The sequence below is a fragment of the Falco naumanni genome, chromosome 8 (assembly GCF_017639655.2).
Source record: "Falco naumanni isolate bFalNau1 chromosome 8, bFalNau1.pat, whole genome shotgun sequence".
Taxonomy (NCBI): domain Eukaryota; kingdom Metazoa; phylum Chordata; class Aves; order Falconiformes; family Falconidae; genus Falco; species Falco naumanni.
This window is the reverse complement of record NC_054061.1, coordinates 12,478,555-12,499,737: the sequence shown is the minus strand read 5'-3', so window position 1 is coordinate 12,499,737 and position 21,183 is coordinate 12,478,555. Positions and strand designations below refer to the sequence as shown.

General features: G+C 52.7%; 2 protein-coding genes across 4 annotated transcripts in view; both read right to left on the bottom strand.

Annotated features, from left to right (window-relative positions):
• Positions 1 to 246: 246 nt before the first annotated feature.
• LOC121092969 (E3 ubiquitin/ISG15 ligase TRIM25-like) lies at positions 247 to 9,520 on the bottom strand. Its single transcript, XM_040604690.1, has 6 exons — positions 8,824 to 9,520; positions 8,094 to 8,189; positions 6,765 to 6,998; positions 6,647 to 6,669; positions 5,511 to 5,653; positions 247 to 1,564 (listed from the first exon to the last, which is right to left on the bottom strand). The coding sequence occupies exons 1-6, from the start codon at positions 9,445 to 9,447 to the stop codon at positions 1,350 to 1,352; spliced, it is 1,335 nt and encodes a 444-aa protein (XP_040460624.1). The 5' UTR covers positions 9,448 to 9,520; the 3' UTR covers positions 247 to 1,349.
• Positions 9,521 to 11,273: 1,753 nt separating this feature from the next.
• The window catches only part of PPARGC1B (PPARG coactivator 1 beta), a 58,925-nt gene continuing 49,015 nt past the window's right edge, over positions 11,274 to 21,183 (bottom strand). For 2 of the 3 annotated variants that reach the window (XM_040604688.1, XM_040604689.1), the window contains exon 12: positions 11,274 to 20,197. In XM_040604688.1, the coding sequence (XP_040460622.1) occupies positions 20,094 to 20,197 (104 nt within the window). In that variant the 3' untranslated portion in view covers positions 11,274 to 20,093. The remainder of the gene's footprint in view (positions 20,198 to 21,183) is intronic. The other variant, XR_005829444.1, reaches the window with a different exon arrangement.

The window sequence follows — 21,183 nt, the reverse complement described above, 5'->3', positions numbered from 1 at the left end:
CTGGTCTGCTACCTGCAGCCAGGTGACAGGGAAACGGGCTGGAAAGGCTCTCAGAAATGTGCTTTAGGGCAGGAACATCCCTGCACCATCTCAGGAGCCTTGCTTACCTCACTTGGCGCCTGCACCACCCCAGACCGGGCAGAGCAGCAGCCACTGCAGGCGCATTTGGGAGACCCAGCTCTGCCCACATGGTCTTCTGTATCATTTTGGTGCATAAAATGCAAAAGACAAAACACAGCCACTTTCTTCCAAGACTGAACGAGGATTTATTTTAGCATCTGCAAAACTGTAACATTCGTTAAGGCCCTTCACTGTTCCTGCTGGGGTGAAGAGCTCCTGCCTGGACCTCTTCAGGCAAATATCCTGGCTCTGTCAGAAGGCAGCAATATCATCTCTTCCTCCCCAAGGTGTTTGGACAATTGTAATGAACTGGGCCAGGCCCCATATGGCAGAGGCTAAAAGCACATGAGTTTTCCTCGTTACTCCCTTTGCTGTGAGATTTTTGCATACATGAGGAGAAAATCGAAATGGTGGCAAGAAGCAGGTAAGTGATGTATCAGAGAGCTCGCAGGGGGTGACGGCAGCAAGGCAGAGCAGTTGTCTCACTGCCTAGTCTCTGCTTGCCTCCCAGGCCATCTTTGCTTCTGCAACAGACGGCTCAGGTTCTGCAGGATGGGTGGAGGAAGGCAGGGGTAAAAGCTGATGCATTACAGCAAACATGAGCATTGCTGCTGCTCAGTTCTGCAGCAGTTAATGTTGTGCTGTCGACATTTTTATACACCAACTTGCCATTGTGTTTTGCAAACTACACTAATAACATGCAGCCAACACAGCATTTGATCCAATGCAACAAAGTGCATCTCAGCAGCATTTTCATAGTGATTCACAGGACTAATAAGACAGGAGCCCTGGCAGTAAGTGGCGGTGTGCTGCGCTATACCCCGCAGAGGCCTTGCCGTCACACAGACGAGCGGTCACAGCAGCCCAAACCCTGATTGCTGATATGCCAGCTTAGCACAGCCTCCATGCAGCAGCACTCCCAATACCTAGGCCTGGAAATACAAAACACCACCTTGTCCCCCCATCACTACAGGAGCTTCAAAGAGCCGTTTGACACAAAAAAGGTAGCATAGGCGGGGTAGTTTGAAGGGATGCTTACTGCCTGTATAAGCTTGAGTCTCTCAGCAGGACCTCCACCGTTGACAGACATGTTATAAAATGACAGTGTATTTCTTCTACAGTCTAGCTCTACCCTGATCACTTTGAAGCCTGCAGAAAAGTTCTCAGTTGTGATCATGGTTTCACCTAGGAACACACTAAGGTAATCACAACACATGCACAGGTAGCACTCAATCTTCTTGTGAATGATTCCGAGCTTCCAGCATCTTGCATTGCTGGTGTCCTGTCACCTCCCAGAAGTGACAGCCCTCTGAGAGGCTCTGGTGACTCTGCACGTATGGTAAAGAATATGGGTTATGTGTTATATTATATGTGTAACAACCAAATGAGGAGTCAAAGATTGTTTGGTCAGGGTGAGCAGCTGCACAAGTCAGATGTTGATGAACTGCAGAAAGAAAAAAAACACATTACAATTGTTAATTAATAATTGTGCAGATTTGCACACATCCCTTTTGCTGTTGCTGAAAGCTGGATTTCCCAATCCAACTCATCAAAGTCAATCCAAGTCATCTTATCCAAGTCATTAAAAGCATATGTTAACTGAAACACCCTCAGCACCTCTCTAAGCTGCTCCTATGTAATTCTAAAGGGGATTGTTAACACTTTTCAAGAAATGCTGCTCTTTCACAATTTTGAAGTGTCTTTTTCCTTTTTTGTTTCCAACTACAGCGACTCTTCAATTTTAGTTTTCTATCATTGTCCTCTGCAGAGCTTCATTAGGCATTTTTAAAAACTCTTAGAAAATTCTACGTACAAGAAATGTGTGAACAGTAGCACAGCCATTTTATAAATGTTTATTTGCTTAGGAACATTCGAAGCTTCAAAAGTGAACAAGTCAAGAACTTACAGGTAAAGATTAAGGGGCAGGCCAACATGGGGGACACCGTTGTGTGTTTGCTACAGGCCACCTGATCAGGCCGATGGGGCCTCCTACAGACAACAGGGGGTAGCCTCACCATCACAGACCCTGGTTCTCATGGGGGACTTCAACCTCCCTGATACCCACTGGAAAGACAACACAGCCAGGCACAGGCAGTCCAGAAGGTTCCTGCAGAGCATTGATGATAACTTTTTGATGCAGGTGGTGGAGGAGCCTACAAGGTGAGGTGTGCTCCTAGACCTTGTGCTCACAAACCAAGAAGGCTGGTTGGGGATGGGAAGGTTGAGGGCAGCCTTGGCTGCAGTGACCATGAGACGGTGGAGTTCAGGGTCCTGCGTGGAGGAAGCAGGGCAGTAAGCAGGGCAGTAGGCAGGACTGCAACCCTGGACTTCAGGAGAGCTAACTGCGGCCTCTTCAAGGACCTACTTGGAGGAATCCCGTGGGTTAGGGCCCTAGAAGGTAGGGGGGTCCAAGAGAGCTGGCTAATGTTCAAACATCACCTCCTCCAAGCTCAAGATAGGTGCATCCCCGTGAGTAGGAAATCAAGCAAAGAAGGCAAGGGGCCTGCATGGATGAGCAAGGAGCTTATGGCAAATCTCAAACAGAAGAAGGAAGTTTACAGGATGTGGAAAGAGGGAAAGGACACTTGGGAGGAATATAGGCATGTGGTCAGAACATGCAGGGAGGCAACCAGGAAGGCTAAGGTCCATTTGGAACTAAATTTGGTGAGGGAGGTCAAGGACAAGAAGGGCTTCTCCAAGTACGTCAGCAGGAAAAGGATGACTAGGGAAAACATGGGCCTGCTGCTGAATGAGGTGGGTGCTCTGGTGACGAAGGACAAAGAGAAGGTGGAGTTACTGAACGCCTTCTCTGCTTCAGTCTTCACCACCAAGGCCAGCCCTCTGGTTTCCTAGACCCTGGAGACAAGAGAGGAAGTCTGGAGAAAGGCTGACTTCCCCTGGTCGAGGAGGATCACATTAGAGATCACTTAAGCAAGCTTGACACTCACAAATCCATGGGCCCCAATGGGATGCACCCGTGAGCACTGAGGGAGCTGGCAGATGTCATTGCCAAGCCACTTTGCATCATCTTTGAAAGGCCATGGAGAACAGGAGAGGTGCCTGAGGACTGGAGGAAAGCCAGTGTCACTACAGTCTTCAAAAAGGACAAGGACAGGAGGAGGACCCGGAAACCACAGGCTGGTCAGCCTCACCTCCGTCCCTGCAAAGGTGATGGAACAGCTCATGCTGGAGGTCACCTCAAAGCATGTGGAGGAAAAGAAGGTCATCAGGAACGTCAACATGGATTCACCAGGGGGAAATCATGCCTGACCAACCTGACAGCCTTCAGTGATGGAATGAGTGGCCGGGTAGGTGAGGGGAGAGTGGTGGATGTTGTCTACCCTGACCTCAGCAAGGCTTTTGGCAGGGTCTCCCATAACAGCCTCATACATAAAATCAGGACATGTGGGTGAGATGAGGGGACAGTGAGGTGGGCTGAGAGCTGGCCGAATGGCAGAGCTCGGAGAGCTGTGACCAGTGGCGCACAGCCTGGCTGGAGGCCTGTAGCTCGCGGTGTTCCCCGGGGGTCTGTGCTGGGTCCCGTCCTCCAACTTATTCATCAGCGACCCGGATGGAGGGACGGAGTGTCCCCTCAGCACGTTTGTGGCTGATACAGACTGGGAGGAGCGGCTGATACCCCAGGAGGCTGCGCTGCCATTCAGCGAGCCCTGGGCAGGCTGGGGAGCTGGGTGGGGAGGAACCTAATGAAGCTCAATAAGGGCAGGTGTAGGGTCCTGCACCCAGGGAGGAACAGCCCCAGGCACCAGCACAGGCTGGGGGTGGCCTGGGAGGTCTGGTGGGCAGCCAGTTGCCCGTGGGCCAGCCGTGTGCCCGGGTGGCCAAGGCCAGTGGTGTCCCGGGGTCGTGCGGAGCAGCGAGGCCGGCAGGGGCAGGGAGGTGATCCTCCCCCTCTGCTCTGCCCTGGCGAGGCCACGTCTGGAGTGCTGTGTCCAGTGCTGGGCTCCCCAGTTCCAGAGACAGGGAACGGCTGGAGAGGGGCCAGCGGAGGCTACAAGGATGATCAGGGGACTGGAGCATCTCCCTTGTGGGGAAAGGCTGGGAGAGCTGGGCCTGTGAGCCTGGAGAAGAGCAGGCTGAGAGGGGATCTTACCAAGGGCTACAAATATCCTCAGGGCAAGTGCCAGGAGGACGGGGCCAGGCTCTGTTCAGTGGTGCCCAGTGACAGGACCAGGGGCAATGGGCACAAACTGAAACACAAGAAGTTCCTTCTGAGTATGAGGAAGAACTTCTTTACCTTGAGGGTGACAGAGCACAGGAACAGGCTGCCCAGGGAGGCTGTGGGGTCTCCTTCTCCAGAGACATCCAAAACCCACCTGGATGAGACTGTGCAACCTGCCCTAGGTGACCCTGCTTGAGCAGGGGGTTGGACTGGATGATCTCCAGAGGTCCCTTCCAACACTGACCAGTCTGTGATACTGTGAAGTTATTTTCTAGAACTCTCAAAACTTCTTACCATGGCCAGTAACAAAAAGTGAGTTCTACACTCAGGAATTTGAAGAATGTTGTTATTCAGACCTTCTCTTGCATGTAATGCATTTCAATATAGTGACATTTTTCTGGAAGTTACTCCTTCAGGAAACTGAAACAGCGGCAGTGACTTGGGCAACTAACCAAAACCGCTCAGGTGGCATAGATAATTAGGAAACCTGGATCTGAGGTTTTCTAGCCAGAATAGGTCTGGGCTGTGCTTACAGGGATGGCAGAGACAGAGCTGAGGAGCGGCTGTGAGCAGTGTGCTTCTTGGTGCGCCCAAGGCTGTATGGGCGGCAGCCAGTTAGGTGTGCGCACTGTCACGTGTGCCCTGGGTAGAGCCTTCCCACCCCAGCTGTCTCTCGGTCTTGACCCTAGGCTCACTGTCAGCATGGGAGCTGTAACAAAGGAACCCTAATATTTTTGATTCAATTGGACAAGCATCCCACTGTGCACAGCACTGGGACAGTAGGTTGATCTTACAAAAGAGTAGATTTTTTACACTGTGAGACAAACTCCACCTGCTGCTGCTGCTGCTTTGAAGAGTTCTCAGCTTTCCTTGTGCTTTGAATCAAAGTCATGCTACAGACAGAAGAAGCATTGCTAGTCTTAATCCTCTCAGAGAACTCCTAGGACATCCACAGCTCTTTACCCAGAGCCCACTTTAACAGCGTGTATTCAGAGCACATCCAAAAGCCCTGAGGCCCTTTTATGTACACATATGTGAAAATACAATCATATCATAGAGTATCATAGAATGGGTTGGAAGGACCTTAAAGATTGTCTAGTAAGTGTGATTAATCAGTTCTTCTAGAGGTACTTGTACTCAGTGTCTTATTACAGTTCTTTTTAAAATATGTTTTCCATCTTGCTTGTCGCGTAGCAAAATGATCACTTACCAGGTAGTGCTTTAAATAAGGACTGCATGTCTGAGAGAAATTGCTGGAAAAACCTCAGAGCAGTGTTTGTTGTTAATTCATTCAAAATAATGGGTGGCAGTGGTAGTTGTACACCAGCTGTGTCAGGAACTGGCTTGTGTTTCCTAAAACATACAGAAAGACATCAGAAGAGCAGCAAGTTGTCAGAAAACCATCAAAAAACCCATCCCTGAGCCAACAACTGCCTCTTCTGCTCCACATGCAGCCTCGATGGGAGATACAGAAAGCAGCTTCTATCCTCCCCTCCCTCTGCAGCTTTACCAGGGACTCCCCCTCTGAGCAGGTTTCTCCCAGAACCCCAAATCCCTTCAACACTGTTAGGATGAAATTCACTTCATGGACAGTACCTGTCCCCAGGGAACCTTGTCTCAGCCGCCTCAGCCCCAGCTTTGCCAGGACATGCCCTAGCATCATGTTTGCGATTACAGTCCTCAAGTCCCCACAGCGGGAGCTAATGAGGTGTCAGGGACAGCTGCTGGGATGCTGGGACAGCAAACCAGAGGTGCTGCATTATGACAGCCAAGGGGCAACTGCTGCACCTGAAAGGCAGGGCTGGGGACAGACCAGGCTGGGGCCGCCTGTGTGCATGCAGCGGTGGGCTGTGGTGGAGGAACAGCGCTGGGCAGGCGCTAGTGGAACAGCTCAGCAGAAAAGCCATGAACTTTGTAGCCTCTCCTTCATGCACGTTTCGGCTTCTGCCACATTTGCTTCTTATAAGCAGAAGGCAACGTAAACTGGAGGATGACTCAGGATACCTAAGCTCATCCATCCTTTGCATGCCCACTCAGGGACCTAAATATTCAGGAACTGCCCTCAGAATGGGTCTTGAGAACAGGTGTGGAGAGTACGGCAAAAGAAGCCATGCTGCATATGAAGAGTCACACGTGACCTCTGCTAATATTCTGGGGCTTCTCCAGGTCTCTGCCAAAGCCAGGCTCAAGAGTGTGCAGTCAGCATGCCCAGGGGGCAGCCAGGGCAAGCCCAGGGAGCTGTGGGGCCGGGGCATGCAGGCTGGGCTAGCAGACTCGCACTAGTAGACTACCAGGCACCTGAAACAAAGTGTAATGCAATAGTACACCACCTCAGGAAGAGCTTACCTTGCTCGAATCGCTGCAAAAGTCTGTAAAAGACATTTTGAAAGTAGAATTAGCATAGACCAGGCAAAGGCCAGCCCAAGAGCTGAGTATCTCTGGGAAGGGAGATGCTGTTAGGTACCTTGGTGTAAAGAAGTAGGTCTTTCTGATCTCTCAGAGCCTCCATCTCCTGTACATCACGGCTGACAGCATCCTTCTCCTTTTTCTGTTCTTCTATCTCCGTCTGAATCTCAGCAAGGTCTTGCTCCTCATTGTGACTGAGAGTTTTCAAGACCTGCTCTTCTTTGGTCTCTAGCTGCATACGCATCTCGTCAAAGAGGCTCTTCAGCTGATCCCTCTGCAGACTCCCCTTAGCCTATGAAGAAAACACTTTCAAAGCTGTTAGGGACTGAATTCTACATTTTCCACACTAACTCTCTCTCTCAGGAAAGAGCCTGGTCTTTTCCGGGCTGAGAGAAGTAACCACTAACTTAGTGCCGCTCCATATGACAACAAATCAAGATGTCCCACTGACAGCAGAAAGCATCTGGCAACTGACCAGAAAAAGATAAAAAAGTAGTGCTTCTTGCATGATGCTTGCTGAAGACATTCCACTATGCATATATTTCCTTATTCTGCACTGGTGTTTTTCTGGGATACATTGCCTTTGGTCCTTTTAAGGGTGGGTGAGGAAACAGTTTCTTTGCTTACTACCTCCACCCAGCTTCCTTCACAGTGTGAAAGTAGCTATACTGCCAGACAGGACACTGCCAAGAGGTAAAGTTTCGTCTTCATACTAGAATATATACATTTCCTTTTCCCAGCACCAGGACTTCTGCTCCCATCACTTTTCCCTGTGGAGGAAGGCAAGTGCCAATTCTGCCTAAGCAGAATGAGCTAGGGTTTGGAGACCTGTGTTAAATTCCCTGCTCTTTCAGAGCTTTTAGATAGGTGACTGCATGCTAGGAGCAAAACCCAAACACTTTGGGGCAATCATTTAACCTAATTCCTACCAACTTTTTAGAACCACAAGCTAACCTAAAGGGATTTCTTGTTGTAAAAAGGAATAAAATCACTGTAACATGGTCTGGGTTTTTTCCATAATATTTTCCAAAATTACTATCTTAAATTTATTTATCCTAAATATTTTCCGAAATGTTTTAGACCCTGCCAATTGAATAAGGTTGGGAAAAGGAAAGCCAACCGCCACCCACTAATCAGGAGGCACAGACTTAACAGCAACTTTCAAGCTCAAAAGTCCTTTGGAAACTAAGAATATACTTCCCAGACTGATAAGAAAGTTATTCATCATCCTCCCTCAGAGAAGAAACCTAGAAAACATCTGAGAAACCACACAAGAATGAAAAAAGGCTTTGGAATCAACAATCTGGGGAAGGGCAAAACAAAACTTTATCTCATCAGCTACCAGCAAGCAACCATCCCCAAAGCAGTACAGGACCTTGGAACAAACCTTTACTTGCTCCTGTTGTTCCAGCAGGCTTGCTATGCTTCGATCCAGTGCGGCTTCGTGTGTTTTCATTGTTTCCAGAGTTTTAGGAAAAATATTCTATAAAAATAACCAGAGAGATATCGGGATAGGACTGACACATGGGCACCAGATCAGCAATTTTATGGAAATGGGTTAAGCTAGACCTGCAAAAAGTTTGTTCACCGCATGCTCTCAGGATAAATCACTACATAAAGTTTAACTGGAAGATTTTATCCCTGAACAAATAACAACAATTCTGAGCACAAGAAAGAAATTTGAGACTGAAAACTGTTCATGTGCAACGGCCACGCATAAAGCTACTTTTCAGTGCTGACAGCTTCCTTTCTGTTGCTCTGTCATTCATTTTCTTCCCGTAAACGCAGCTCAGGCTGATCTTCCAGCTTGGAAGTACACCAAGAACTAAAAGCATAGCCACAAGCACTCAGTCCCACCAGCCTGGCTCCTCAGGATGGGAAGAAAGTGTTTATAACATCTCGTTTTATACCCCGAGGGGCGAGCCCAGAGGGAATCTGGGGCAAAACTAGGCATAAAAGCTCAGTGACCCAAGATGGAGATTTAGCCCCATCCCCAGCCTGTAGATCCGAGGCTCGGGAGATGTTTTATCCCCGTGCTGCAGGCAGCTGGGCCACAGCCCCCCGTGGTTCTCCTAAACACAACCCACGCCTGGGCCACTCTCCTGGCAGCCTCTCACCTGCGCTTGGCCAAAAGCCTTCTCCAAAGTGATGATCTTATGGCTCTTGTGGGAGCCGATGACACAGCACAGCACGCAGATGCAGACCGAGTCCGTCTGGCAGTAGCACTCCAGCGGTTTGCCGTGCTGGGGGCATCTCCTCTCGGCCAAGGACTGAGCATCACAGGGCTCCACCAGGACGTGGTCCTTCGTGGGGCTCTTCGTGTTGTGCTTGCTCAGGTGGGCTTGGCACAGGGAGGCCTCGCAGGTCAGGCAGGTCTTCACGCCTGGCTGTGGCTCCCAGAGGCAGAAATCACACAGGGTCACCTCCTGCTGGCCCGAGCTGTCCCCCTCCTCTTTGCGTGGCACATCGCACCCTTCCTCCCCCGTGCGAGGGGCCGCGTTCAGGAGCCGCTCCACGATGCTGCAGAGCTGCACGTTGGGCTGGGGGTCCGCGGGGGGGTCCACGCAGGCCTGGCAGAGCGGGCAGCTGAAGGGGCCCTGCCGGCCCCTGCGCGCCTCCTGGACGCACCCCTTGCAGAAGCTGTGCCCGCAGCTCAGGGACACGGGGCTGCGGAAGATGCCCAGGCAGATGGGGCAGGTCAGCTCCTCCTTCAGCCCGGCCACAGCACCCAGCCCAGCCATGGCGCCCGGGCCGCCCAGCCGGGTCCTGCTTTGGGCGCGCACCGAGGGGAAAAGAAACCGAAAGCGGCAGTGCCGGCCCCCCCGCCCCGCCTCCCCCGCCGGCAGCCCCGGTCCCGGGCAGGGCCGCCCCGCGTAGCGCTGCCTCCTCCGGCCCCGCCGCCGGCACCGCCCGGCCCTGCCGCGGCCCCCGCCCTGCACCGGCGCTCGCCCGCCCGGACGCCGGCGGGGGGGGCGAAGCGAGCGGGAGAGATAACGCCAGTTCCCGGCTACCTGCCGCCGGGGGTCCCGCGGTCCAGCGCCCCGGCAGCCCCCTCCGTCCCGCCGGGGGGTTGCTACGCCCGAAGCTGCGGTTTCTTCTAGAAACAGGAGGGAGTTCAAGACCCTTCCGTCGCAGGAGCAGGGGGGAGAGCAGGATGGAGGCAACTTATTTTTGCCAGTTTAAAACCGACTCGCTCTGTTCTCCCTGCCCCGTTGTTCCAGGAAGCTCCCGAGGGGGTGCTGGCAGCCGGCACGCTGGCGGTGACTGTCCCAGCCCAGCGCGACCCCCGCGGCACAGCCCCACAGCCGGCGGTCGCTCAGAGACTGGGGTTACTGGGCTGCTCGAGCTGCTCCTGAGCTCCCCAGGACCTGTTCGACACCCCCTCCTGGAACCGAGCGAGGCTCCTGAGCCACTGTCCAGGCAAGGGCGCTGCACTTGGCTACCTGCCCAGAGAAGCAATAGTTATTTTAGTTATTTTACAAGAATTCATCATACAAATCTCTTCCTGATGATATTGGCCTCTCAGCCCTCTCCAACACGATGCACCTGCTGGGGGTAGGTAGAATAATTCCCTCCATGTCAGAGCACAAGCTCATTTTCAGCTTGCTGCCTATTACCTGCTCCCTAATGCTCTGTAATGACCTTGGCCTGCTGGATGGAGAGGTTTCAGATGTTGGCTGTACTTTCCAAGTGATGTTTCCTATTTTCATTGCTACACTGTGTCCTTCATCATTATTTTTCTCCGCTCTCTGGGGTTTGTGGCTTTACACTCCACTCCTGCTAATCCCTTTTCCACAGTTGTCCCAAATGTGACTAATACTGTATGCAGAGCTCACCTGGCTTTGCTGTTCCCCCAAAGCACATGAAACTGCTGCTTCCCGTTGCCCTTCCCCACCTCCTGCAGTGTGGCGCAACCTGCACCTGCGAACGCTGCCCTTAGTGCACGTGGCACCCGCTGACTGCCGTGCCACTGCGTGCATCCCAACCGCAAAACCTGGTGCTGCGTAGGAAAAATCCTCTGATCTGCTTGGAGCTTACGAGGGCTGCAGAAGGACTCGCTCCCTGTGGGTGCCTGCGGGGATTTTGTGGATGGCTCTGGGTTACTTACTGTGCCCTGCTTGCAGACAGAGGCTGAGACAAGCTGCTGCTCCACTGCTGCATGCTGCTGCGGCCAGCTGCAGCCTTGCTGCTATGTGTGCTGCCTGCAAATCGTCTAGCCTAAAATCTTCTTTCTTTACCCTTCATTAATTAAAGTTCTTAATCCTTTCATTGAAGAAAAAATAATTTCCTTTATTTCCTTCAGGAGTTTGAATGGCCGGTAGATGTTGGAAGCTGCAGGTAATGGCCACTGTAAATAACCTGCTGGTATCTCCTGGGCCACTTGCGGGCAGCTTGTGTGGCAAAATGGTTGCACAGCCACAGCCTGTTTGGCTTTTTAACTCTTCCCTTTGGTCTCACAGCTACACTGATGTTGGGGTCCCCCCCCACCAGCATGCTGCATGGAATGGGGTAAATTCAGTAGCAGGGACAGAGCTTATACTGGAAGCAGCATGGAGAGAGCAATAGCTAGTTGCCAGATAAATTTATTTTTCTATGTGATTTTTAAATACAACAGTATTTCAGCGCTGGTTGGCTTTGGCCAATTGGAAAAACCCAGCAGAGCAGACCTGGACTTGTGTTTCCTGGAAGTAAACTTGAAGGTGAGCTGAACCTCAGAAGTGAGGATGCTCAGAGCTGTGTCCCTCCCTCCGCTGCGTGAGCACGCCAGGGTGAGCCCCACATCCTGGGGGATTGCAGGAGTTGCCGTTCCTCCTTGGACTGCCGAGGTCCTGCCTGGGGCTGACTTTCAGTAGCTGGCAGTGATGAATGGAGAAGGTGATGGTGATGAAAGCCAGGGCTTTCACCCAAGAGTTTTCCCTTTTAGCAGTGGTGAGCCAGATCCTTTCCCTGCCTCTCTCCGGTCAGACACTGCTTTTTTGCAGATCCACTGCGATGAAGATTCTGCGTGCTCCAAAACCAGTGCGAGCAGATACAGATGGCAGACAGCTTGTGCCAAGCTTTGCACTCTCAGTGCCCTTCTCCAGCAGGTTCTGTGTGGGCAGTCAGCCTTTGTGCTTCAGGGCTTACTGAGAGCCTGGGGCATCGCATGCTTGTGTGCACTACCGCAGTGTGGAGAGTCTTCCTCTACAGTTATTGCTATTATTAAGGCAACGAGGACGTCTTTTCCCTCTGCTCCTCAGGCTGTTGACTGGCAGGCAGGCAGGCAGAGGGTAGCTCCTGGCAAACCTGAGCTGCCTGGTCTTTCCAGCCGTTTGGTATTCCTTTGGTGCTTAGCCTCCTCCTGCTTGCTCGTGGTGATCAAAGCAGGATTGCAGGAGCAAAGAGGGGGCTTTGTGCATGTCAAGCTGAAAGGGAAGAAGAGAGACTTAGAGAAGGAGAGATGCAGCAGCCCCAGCACTGCTGCGTGGAGCTGGTGGCCTTCTGAGACCCCTGCACCAGCATCTCACCCATCGCACCTGCTGCCGGGGAGGATGTTGCCCTGGTCATCAAAGGGTCCGCTCAGCCACCACCGAGTGGGGCCCACTGTGCACTGCAGGCAGCAAGAGCCTGCGGACATAAGGAGCTGGAAACGCTCCCTCAGAGTCAGCAGGTCATCAGGTTTTGGGAGAGCAGCATTAGTGCTCAAAAAGCTGGTGGGGAGAGGATGGTGCCTTCTTATCTGCAGGAGGCTGCTGAGAAACACAAGGGGTCCAAGCCTGAGTTTGAAAAGGTATTTGGAGACAGAGATGGCGTATGAAAAATTAGAACATATCCAGCCAAGGACTGAGGGGGAGAGAAAGAAAGAACAGAGAATGCAGGACACAAACCCAGCAGCACCTGGAGAAAGCTCTCCACCGGCATTTAAAGACAGGCAGCAAACACAGGAGGTGGGAGTTGCAGGTGCCTTAGGGGGAGAGATGCAGGGCTTGGCAGGAGTCCCTTGTGGGCAGCTGCTGCAGGCAGGAGGCCAGTACAGTGGGACCAGCAGGCAGAGAGGTCCCTGAGATGGCAGGGAGCAAAGAAACCAAGCCTGTCCCTATTCCTCCCTGAAAAGACACCTGCATGGACCCGGGCTGACAAATGCTTAGTGGGCAAATGCGTACATTACTTGAAGTATGTCCTCCAGGGTCCTCTGTGCAGACCTTGTGTGGCCCAAAAGCTGAGGTCCATGTCAGGGAGCAGGGAGGTCCTGTGCCTAGCAGAGCCCCGAGCAGGATTTGCTGTCCGATGCCATTGCCCAGGGCACAGGTGGGAACAGAAACTCCAAAGGGCAGCCCAGGACAGCTCACCAGGCAGTGAAATAAAACCCAAGCAACAGGCGTTTCATGAGCCTGCCTTGCTGTGCCCCTGCCTGCCCACCAGCCTTTCTGTGGGCCCTTGCCCGTGGGGCAGGGGGAGGTCCCACCAAGCCGGTGGAGCTGGGGGCAGTTGTGATCTCAGCTGGGCAGATGTGGGCACCACCACACTGCACACGCTGGCCCTGCAGCCCCTGCTGTGCCTGCTGCCTGCATTGCATGTGCTGCCCACGCTACCTGCTGCCCACACTGCCTGCCAGGTGGCAGCCAGCCATGGTAAGCAACAGAAGCTGTCCCTGTTCACAAAAGCCTGTTACTGACTTATTTTCCCCTCCCACAAGGCACGGTATGCCTGTCCCAGGAGGTATCACCGCCTCCCTTCCCTCCTGCAGCTGGAGAGCAGCCACAGAAGCTACTACCGAAGCAGTGTCCATCTGTGCGAAAAAAAGCCGTTGTACCATAACGTTATACCAAAATGAAAACTGTCGCATTATTGGTTATTTTTTCCAAATGGCTGGAAGTAATTTCTGGGACTAATTGCTGGGACGGAGGTGCTGAGCTGATGTGGCGATTCACCAACAGCTCCCTTCAGTCTCTAGGTCTGCTTGCAGGATAGCCCTCAATAAACACTATCAGCCTTTTATTTTCCAGAAAGCTGCCTTGGAAGGCAGGTCTGGGCAGCACAGGTCAGGCTGGGAGGACAAGCCTTAGCTGTGGGTCTGCCCCTCCCTGCAGACCCCTTCCTTCATCTGCTTCCACTCCATCCTGGAGCCCTGCCAGCCAGGGACCCCGCTCCCGTGCCTCTGCACCTGCTTGCATCCACCCTGGGCACCCTGACACTGGCTACCTCAGCTGCATCCCCAAATTTCCTCCTTGAAATTTCATGTTTTAATCTGTCCTGGCACTGGCAGTGTCATTGTGCCCTTATGTGTCTTAGAAAAAGATATCGGTGGCTCTGAAGCCTGGTTTTTTTGGAAAGAAGCTGGGAAATAGGCTTCCTGCCAGTTCGCCACTCAAGGGTGCAGCAGCTGCAAGGACCAGGGGCTGGGTTCAGGGGGGGAGGCTGGTTCTGGCTCTGTGGCTGGGCAGGGGGACCCACAATGGGCTCCCACCCACTGTGCTGCGCTGGGTACGGGCAGGTCTAAGGCAACTACCTAAATTGGTGCAAATTGGCAGAAAAAAAAATAGCTGGGACAGCTCAGCACCTTGCTGACCTCCTCCTTTCAGGCTGCTGAGGTCCTCCTGCCCAGCAGCACCACCGCACCATGCTCCAGATAAATTCAGTGCAGCGTCTCCGACCCGGCGAGCCCTGGGCCCTGGGCTCCTGCATGCTGTGGGGTGGCTGCCCCCGGGCTGCTGCTGACTGCCTAGGCTTTCCATCCCATCCCTTCCCAGGCTCCCATGATGACCAGGACACCCTATGCTGGCGAAGAGCAGTTTGGCCACCTTGGCTGTGTCTCTGGGAGAGCAGGGTGGCTCCCAGGTGACAGCTCTCCTGGTACCGCTATCCAGGTACCATCCTGAGCCGTACAGTTGCTGCACCACCATCTGGAGTCTTCTCCACACTTTTTCTTGCAATCTAGCCCTTTGCTCTCTTACTCCCACTCAAGCAAACGCGAGGTGCATGCCCCACTTCATTTTTAAACCTTCATTCTTCTGTGATGGGTCCTGTGGCAGTGGCAGGCTTTTCCTGCACAAGTTAAACTGGAAGAAGCCACACTTAAAATAGCAATATACAGAGGTATTTCCCCCTGGGAGCTGCATCTCTGGCAGTGGTGCAGTGTCGGTGTGAGCAAGCTGGGGGGGCTCCGCCACCCCCCTGACCCCAGCTGTGCCCCCACCATCCCACTGCTTGCCAGACAGATGCAGGAAAGCACCTTCTGCAAAGCAAAACGCCTCCTCCCAGGACAGGTTTGCACTAATAAACTAAAGTATTAGCAGCACAGACTTGTTCCTTTTTTTTTTCCTTTCCACTTTATAGTGTATATGTTATCGTTTATTTATAGGCAGATCACTTCACTATTTACAGTACATGAGCGTAGAGATCCTACAGTCTTTTTGATGTAAACAAGTAACTCCACAGCAGGGGAGTCTGGAAAAAGAAGCCAGTTCTGAAGTATTTACACAATTTAAAATAGAACTTTTATACCCACCAGATAGATATAGATAATACATTGAGCGATTTGGTTAAATTATCTATGAAACTATAGAATCTGACAATGTAAAAATACAAGAAAACGTTCTCTCGTTTTAGAAGGTAGACAGTTAAATCACACTAGAAATAAATCTCTTTTTTAAAAATAATAACAATAATAATAAAGGAAAGGCATAAGAATCCATGCCATCTTTTAAGGTTAAAGTATGTTACATAAATAAGGACACAACAGAACGGAACTGGGGAAAAAATTAAGTGAAATATAAAAAAATGCTACCAATTAAAAAAAAACCAACAGACTAAAAACTTGATTCTTAATCACAAAGGGATCAATTCTGCTACTTTTACTTACTCTGCAAGTAGAAAATTGCAGTTAAGTAGTACTTACTCAGTATGAGGAAGGGAGGCAGAATTGGCCCCTAATAATTATGAGCAGTGTCCTTTTACTTAAAAAAAAAAAAGGAGAAAAAGACAGAATTTAGCTTTTTTTTTTATATATAAATAACAAAGCAGATGTGCCCCTTTTTAGGTGAAATTCTTACACCTTTCTCAAGAAATGCATCAATTTAATCTTTCTCTCTCTTTCTCACATGCATACACACACTCCCTCCCCAACTCAGTGTTTACTGCAGCATGGCTCTCGGCTCGGCGCTGTGGCCGTGGGCCCTGGGCTGCTGCCGCCCCTGACCCCAGGGTGGGCGAGGGAAGAGGAATGAAACCCAAAGGCTGCATTTGGCTCTATATTGCTTGAGATTGTCAGGGATGGACTACGAGGCTTAGAACAGAAGGGGTGTCAGGGCACAGCTACGAACAACATTGTATCTCAGTTTCAGCATACCTCCAAAAAGAAAGAAAGAAAGAAAGGAAAAAACCCACCAAAAAAAAAAAAGAAAAGTGCTGGTCTGCGATTGCAACACCCCTTTGCATGGACCAGTGCTGAAATCAGACACTCAGGACTGTAACATGGTGACTGAGCTGCTGCTTTGTTAAAGGAGATGTGCAACCCAGCCAGCTGTGCTGAGTAGGGATCGGGATTCGTTGGGGCAGCGTTGAATCTAAAAACCGGGATTGTCCTCTGCATTCAGCCCAGACACTCAGAAACATGTGCTCCATCCCAAGGAGCCCCAGGGACCCACTGGATTCCAGCCAGAAACCCAGTACCCCGTCCTGAACAATGAGCTTTTCTGGGGCGAATCTGTGCAAAAAAAGCAAAGGGGCATTTTATCACGAAAACTCTTCACATTCAGCATTTCCCCACAGCACCTGCAGGAAACTATATATTCTTAAAAAAATAGATCTCCTCCTTACTTACTGCCTATGGTAACGTACCCTTTTGCTCCCAGTTTCTCTTTGAAGTAGTGCTCCTTGCCCGCCTGCAGCCCCAGCCCTTGCAGGTGGTGGGGGGCAGCTCCCCGGGGCCGCCACGGGGGCTGGGGTGCAAGGGTTCCCTTTTCAGGGTGCCCAGCTCCGAGCTGCACCCACACTGGGGCACCCGCTGCAATGCCACAGACTGGGTGGCCTGGCTGGGTGTCCCCAGCAGCACGGGCTGCCTCTCCGGCACAGCGCCCGGGCAGCGCCTTGCTCCTGCCCCGTTTCCCCATGAGCATCTGAAGCAGTCGCAGGCTGCTCAGGCAGTGAGCTCCCACCTGCCCTTGTGCCCGAGCCCTCCTGCCTGGCCCTCTGCGGACTCGGGCACTGCCAGCTCAAGACAACTATATTTAAAAAAAATAATAATAATCAAACAGAAACCTATTTTTCACTACAAACCCTGCGTGAGGGATTCTAAACCCAGCAGACCTGTGCTTCTTGAGCTGAACACCCGCCACTCTCACCCAGTCCTAAAAGTTGGGGGAAGCCGCTGGGGCAGGCAGCACAGCCCTGGGGCAGGCAGCACAGCCCTGGGGTGACAGCACAGCCCTGAGGTGACAGCACAGCCCTGGGGTGACAGCACCTGACCCCTGCTCTCCCCTGCTGCAGCGACGGGCAGTGGCACAGGGCTGCCCCAGCCACGGCTGCACCTCTGCACCTCGCACACCTCTGCACATAGTGTGTAAATCCTGAATAAATTTCTTGGGGGAGGAGGGAAAACAAACCATCCCAATTTAATGGAAAAAAAACCCAACCAAACAACGAAGAAAAAAACCCTAAACCAAAAAAAAAAGAAAAAACCCAAACCCCAAACCCACTTATAGGCTTCAGGCACCAGAAAGACCACTTATTGCATCTCTTTCTACCCTATGGGTGCAGTACTGATCAGCTCTGTGCAGGACGAGCCCTCCCCTTCCCGAGTACCGGCCTCAATATCCAGAAGCCGGGCATGGGCAGGGGCTGTGGGCCAACCCGGGGCACCCAGCTGCAGGAAAACAATGCGAAATTCTATAGCTGGGTACACTGAAACCAATGCTTGGGCAGTGACTGAGTGACCCCCCAGGAGAGGTCCCCCCCAGCTCTGCACTAACCCTTCCCTCCACCACGCTTGATGCATCCCCAGCGGGGCACGGCCGGGGGGGCTCGGTGCCCAGAGCTGTGCGGGAGATGGAAGAATTCCACTTACTTTGCTTTTTTTTTTGTTTGTTTGTTTGTTTTTTTGGATTGATCGTTTTCTGGAAAACATCAGCACAGCACAGGACAGTACTACCCACCCTAAATGTGTCGCTATATACATTCTACATAAGCTCTATAGCAATCACATGTAAACATCATCATTGTGAGGAAATACTAGGACAGAAAAAGGCAAAGCTACAATGAGGCAATTGCCAATAGCAGATGCTCAGTCTCGGTCAGAGCTACTTGTGTTTGCTAAGGTGGGATGACAAGTGGGGGGAGCTTGTGGCAGGAGAGATGCCAAACCTTGCTGCTGAGCCTGAAATGGCACAAGGACTGTTCCCTGACAGGGATTGTCGCCGGCGGCAGATTGGGGACCTGCAGGTCAAACCCCGCGGTGGCCCTTGCACTGCCAGGCTGGTTGTTGTCAGAACCACAGCTTCCCTGAAAGCAGGGAGAAATAGCCAGGTAACTGTGCTGGTATCGGTGCTGCCGGCATTCCTGCTCCTGCCAGAGACCAGCTGCGTACACGGCCCTGGAGCCGAGGGCCACCTCGGCAGGGCTCCAGCTCTTGGCATCACATCTTGTGTGATTTCGAAGGCTTTGGTCATACTCCCTGCAAGACAAAACAGTACCCACGCCAGGGAAATGAGAATAAAACCCCTAAGTCATGTTGAGGGGAGACCCCAGGAGACTCTAATCTATCTATTGGCAGAGTTAAGGCTATAATATTCTATCTACATAGGATGGCTGAATCCCTAGTGGTCTCTGGGTCTGAAAAATAAATGGAGACGATGGCAATGGCTTGAGGAGCAGGAAGACTCCCGCTGCCTCAGGAAAACAGTACCTCTGGCCGGCTTGTGATGGGCTTTGCTCCAGCCGGTGGTGGGCTCTCCCCCTGCCCACCTCGCTCGGAAACGGAGGGCAAGTTTGCAAGCAGATTTCAAGGGGGTGCTGCTTGAGCATGCCTTAAATCCAGCTCTGCCGGGCAGCCCCAAGGGCCCCTGGCCCGAGGCAGGGTGAGCAAGCATGCCATGGGGCACTGGTGGCATGGGGGACGGATCCTGGGGGCCAACTGGGTGCTGGGGAAGGGTATGGCTTATCAGGTACCGGACAGAGCGCAGGCGGGCTGCTGGCTGGGGCAGGCGTTCGGCACGGCTGCTGTGCCCCCTCCCGCTGCCCTGGGGTTTGGGTGGGTGGGCAGGCGGGGATCACAGATGGGTCCTTCTCACCCCGCTTGCTTTGCAGGCGGTGGAAGCGAGCGGGGAGCAAGCCGCTTGGCCCAGCCAGTCTCCCAGCTGCCCAAGGAGCCAGAGGGAAGCCAGCTACATCGCACAGACCTGGAGGCACCAACCCCGCAGGCTGCGCTGTCAGGACCTGCCAGATCAAGCCTGGCCAGCTCTGTCCCCTCTTCACTGGCTCCAAAGGCGGCGGAGGGCTGAAGCAGTGCTGCCTGGCAAGCACTGGTCCCACGGTCCCCCAGGCAGAGCATCCTTCCACCACCCTTCTCCTTTGCACCTGCAAAGCTGCCTGGCCCCATGGCGAGAAGGGCAGGGGGCTGGCGTGCCCCATCGCCTGCTGGTTCCATCACACGCCAGGACTGATCTCAGCATCTGGGTGCTGCCACCCAGCTGGGCTGGGGGCCTTGGGCCACGCCAGCAAGAAGAATGGCTTTGACAGCAAAGTGGGTGACCCCGAAGTGACTGCCGAGCAGCCCAGTTTGCCAGCAGGGGAGGCGGGTGCCTCCGTGGCCAACAGGCGAATGCCGGCTCCGTGACTCTGCTCTGACCCCCCATTTGCTGAGTGGCAAATGCCTCATTACAGTGCATAGTTAAAAATCAAGGAAGCGGTACAATAAATCTGAATTACAGTACATCTGAGCCATAAATACATTTTTTTAAGTATATACTTTTTTTCTCTTCTTCTATTAAAAATTAGTTTATAATCCTGATTCTATTCACAATTAACAATTTCATCATCACACACTACGGACAAAAAAATGTTATGGTGAACACAGCTGCAACTCCGCGGCAGGAGCACGGGGAGGAGGAGGGCTGGGAGGGGGGAGAGGGGCTGGGGGGCTCCTAGGCTCACCCTAAAACAACCAGTCAGAAGCAGAGGGACTAACGTGTGGCAGTGAGACATCAACACCATGGGGACTCACAGACAGAAGCAGCTTTGTTCAATGTAAACATCGATCGGAAGGGACAGCAGTCTCTCTCTCGTGCGTGCGTGCTCTCGCTCTCTCTCGCTCTCTCTTGCTTTCCATAGACTGAATAATTTCTTTGAAAACGTAAACATATTGGAAGTGCCTTGACTGAGGTATTGAGGTATTCCTCCAAGGTTAAGGCTGTTACCGATGCAGGCTTAGCTGGGCCTCCTGCAGCAAGCTGTCAAAATCCATGGTCTCGTACTTGCTTTTCACTGGAGCTGGGGAGGACTCCTCCGCGCTGCAATCTGGGAACGGCAGGGACACAAGGCAGCCAGGTCAGGGAGTGGGGCAGGAGCTCTCGCGCTGCCTGGCAGGGAGCGAAACTGAGGCACGGCAGGGCACTGCCAGCTCCCCCGCCACTGGCATGCTGCAGCCTGGCACCGCAGAGCCGGGACGGGGCGGCGATGGGGAAAGGGAGCAGGGACGGTGCTGTCCCCCCCACCGAAAGGAGCTGCGGGGCAGAGGGGCTGTAGCGGTGTGCAGCCCAGCAGCTCACACTCCGCAGACACCCGTTTCCAGGTGCTGTGCAAAAATCTGCCGGCTGCAGCTGAATCCTGAGGGCTGACACAGGGCTGCCCCGTGGGAGCTGTGTGGGTCGTGGGGAGGGGGCTGCCTGCCTGCCGCGCTCCCCAGCCCTCCGGCAGAAGCTGAACAAACAGTGCCACTGCAAAGCCTGGGAAATTCAGCAAATGCCAGAAATAAGGCTGCTTAATTTAACAGCAGCTTAACCCTTTTGGATGTATATTTTTGAATGAGCCATGGACGGCATGGTTGCGTTTCACCCCTGCCTGTGGGCTCCCCATCTTATCCTGTTCCAGGGCATGCGGGATTCTAGGAACGAGCATGGCTGTGCAGCAAGGGGGTGACTGCTGGCCTTGCTGCAATCTGCAGGCGAGGAGCACTGAGGGGGGTGCCGCTATGCAGGGGGGCAGCTTTGCCCCCCCCTCTCACAGCGCTGCTCAGCCATGTGCCAACATCTTCATCGCAGGGTGCTATCTGTTTTCTATCTTCTTCGTGCCCAAAATGAGAGGCCCTGGGATTTATTTAGATGAATGGCCATTTGCACCCATAACCAAAGTCAGAGGGATTGCTGCTCTGAGCAGATGAGAGATTCTAAGGTGCTAAAAGATGAGACAGTACTTGTGTCAGACTGGACATCTAGAGATAAGTCAAGACTTAGGGCTTTATTTTCAGGCCCTCAGTCTCTCGTGCATGAAGTGGGACACTGGTA

What these genes read in the sequence shown, in the direction of transcription:
- LOC121092969 (XM_040604690.1), bottom strand. Translation starts at nt 9,447, where the DNA reads ATGGCTGGGCTGGGTGCTGTGGCCGGGCTGAAGGAGGAGCTGACCTGC. An exon ending in AACAACAGGAGCAAGTAAAG is followed by an intron (nt 6,999 to 8,093) that starts GTTTGTTCCAAG and finishes TTTTCTTCATAG; the next exon opens with GCTAAGGGGAGTCTGCAGAG. An exon ending in ACCTACTTCTTTACACCAAG is followed by an intron (nt 6,670 to 6,764) that starts GTACCTAACAGC and finishes TGTCTTTTACAG; the next exon opens with ACTTTTGCAGCGATTCGAGC.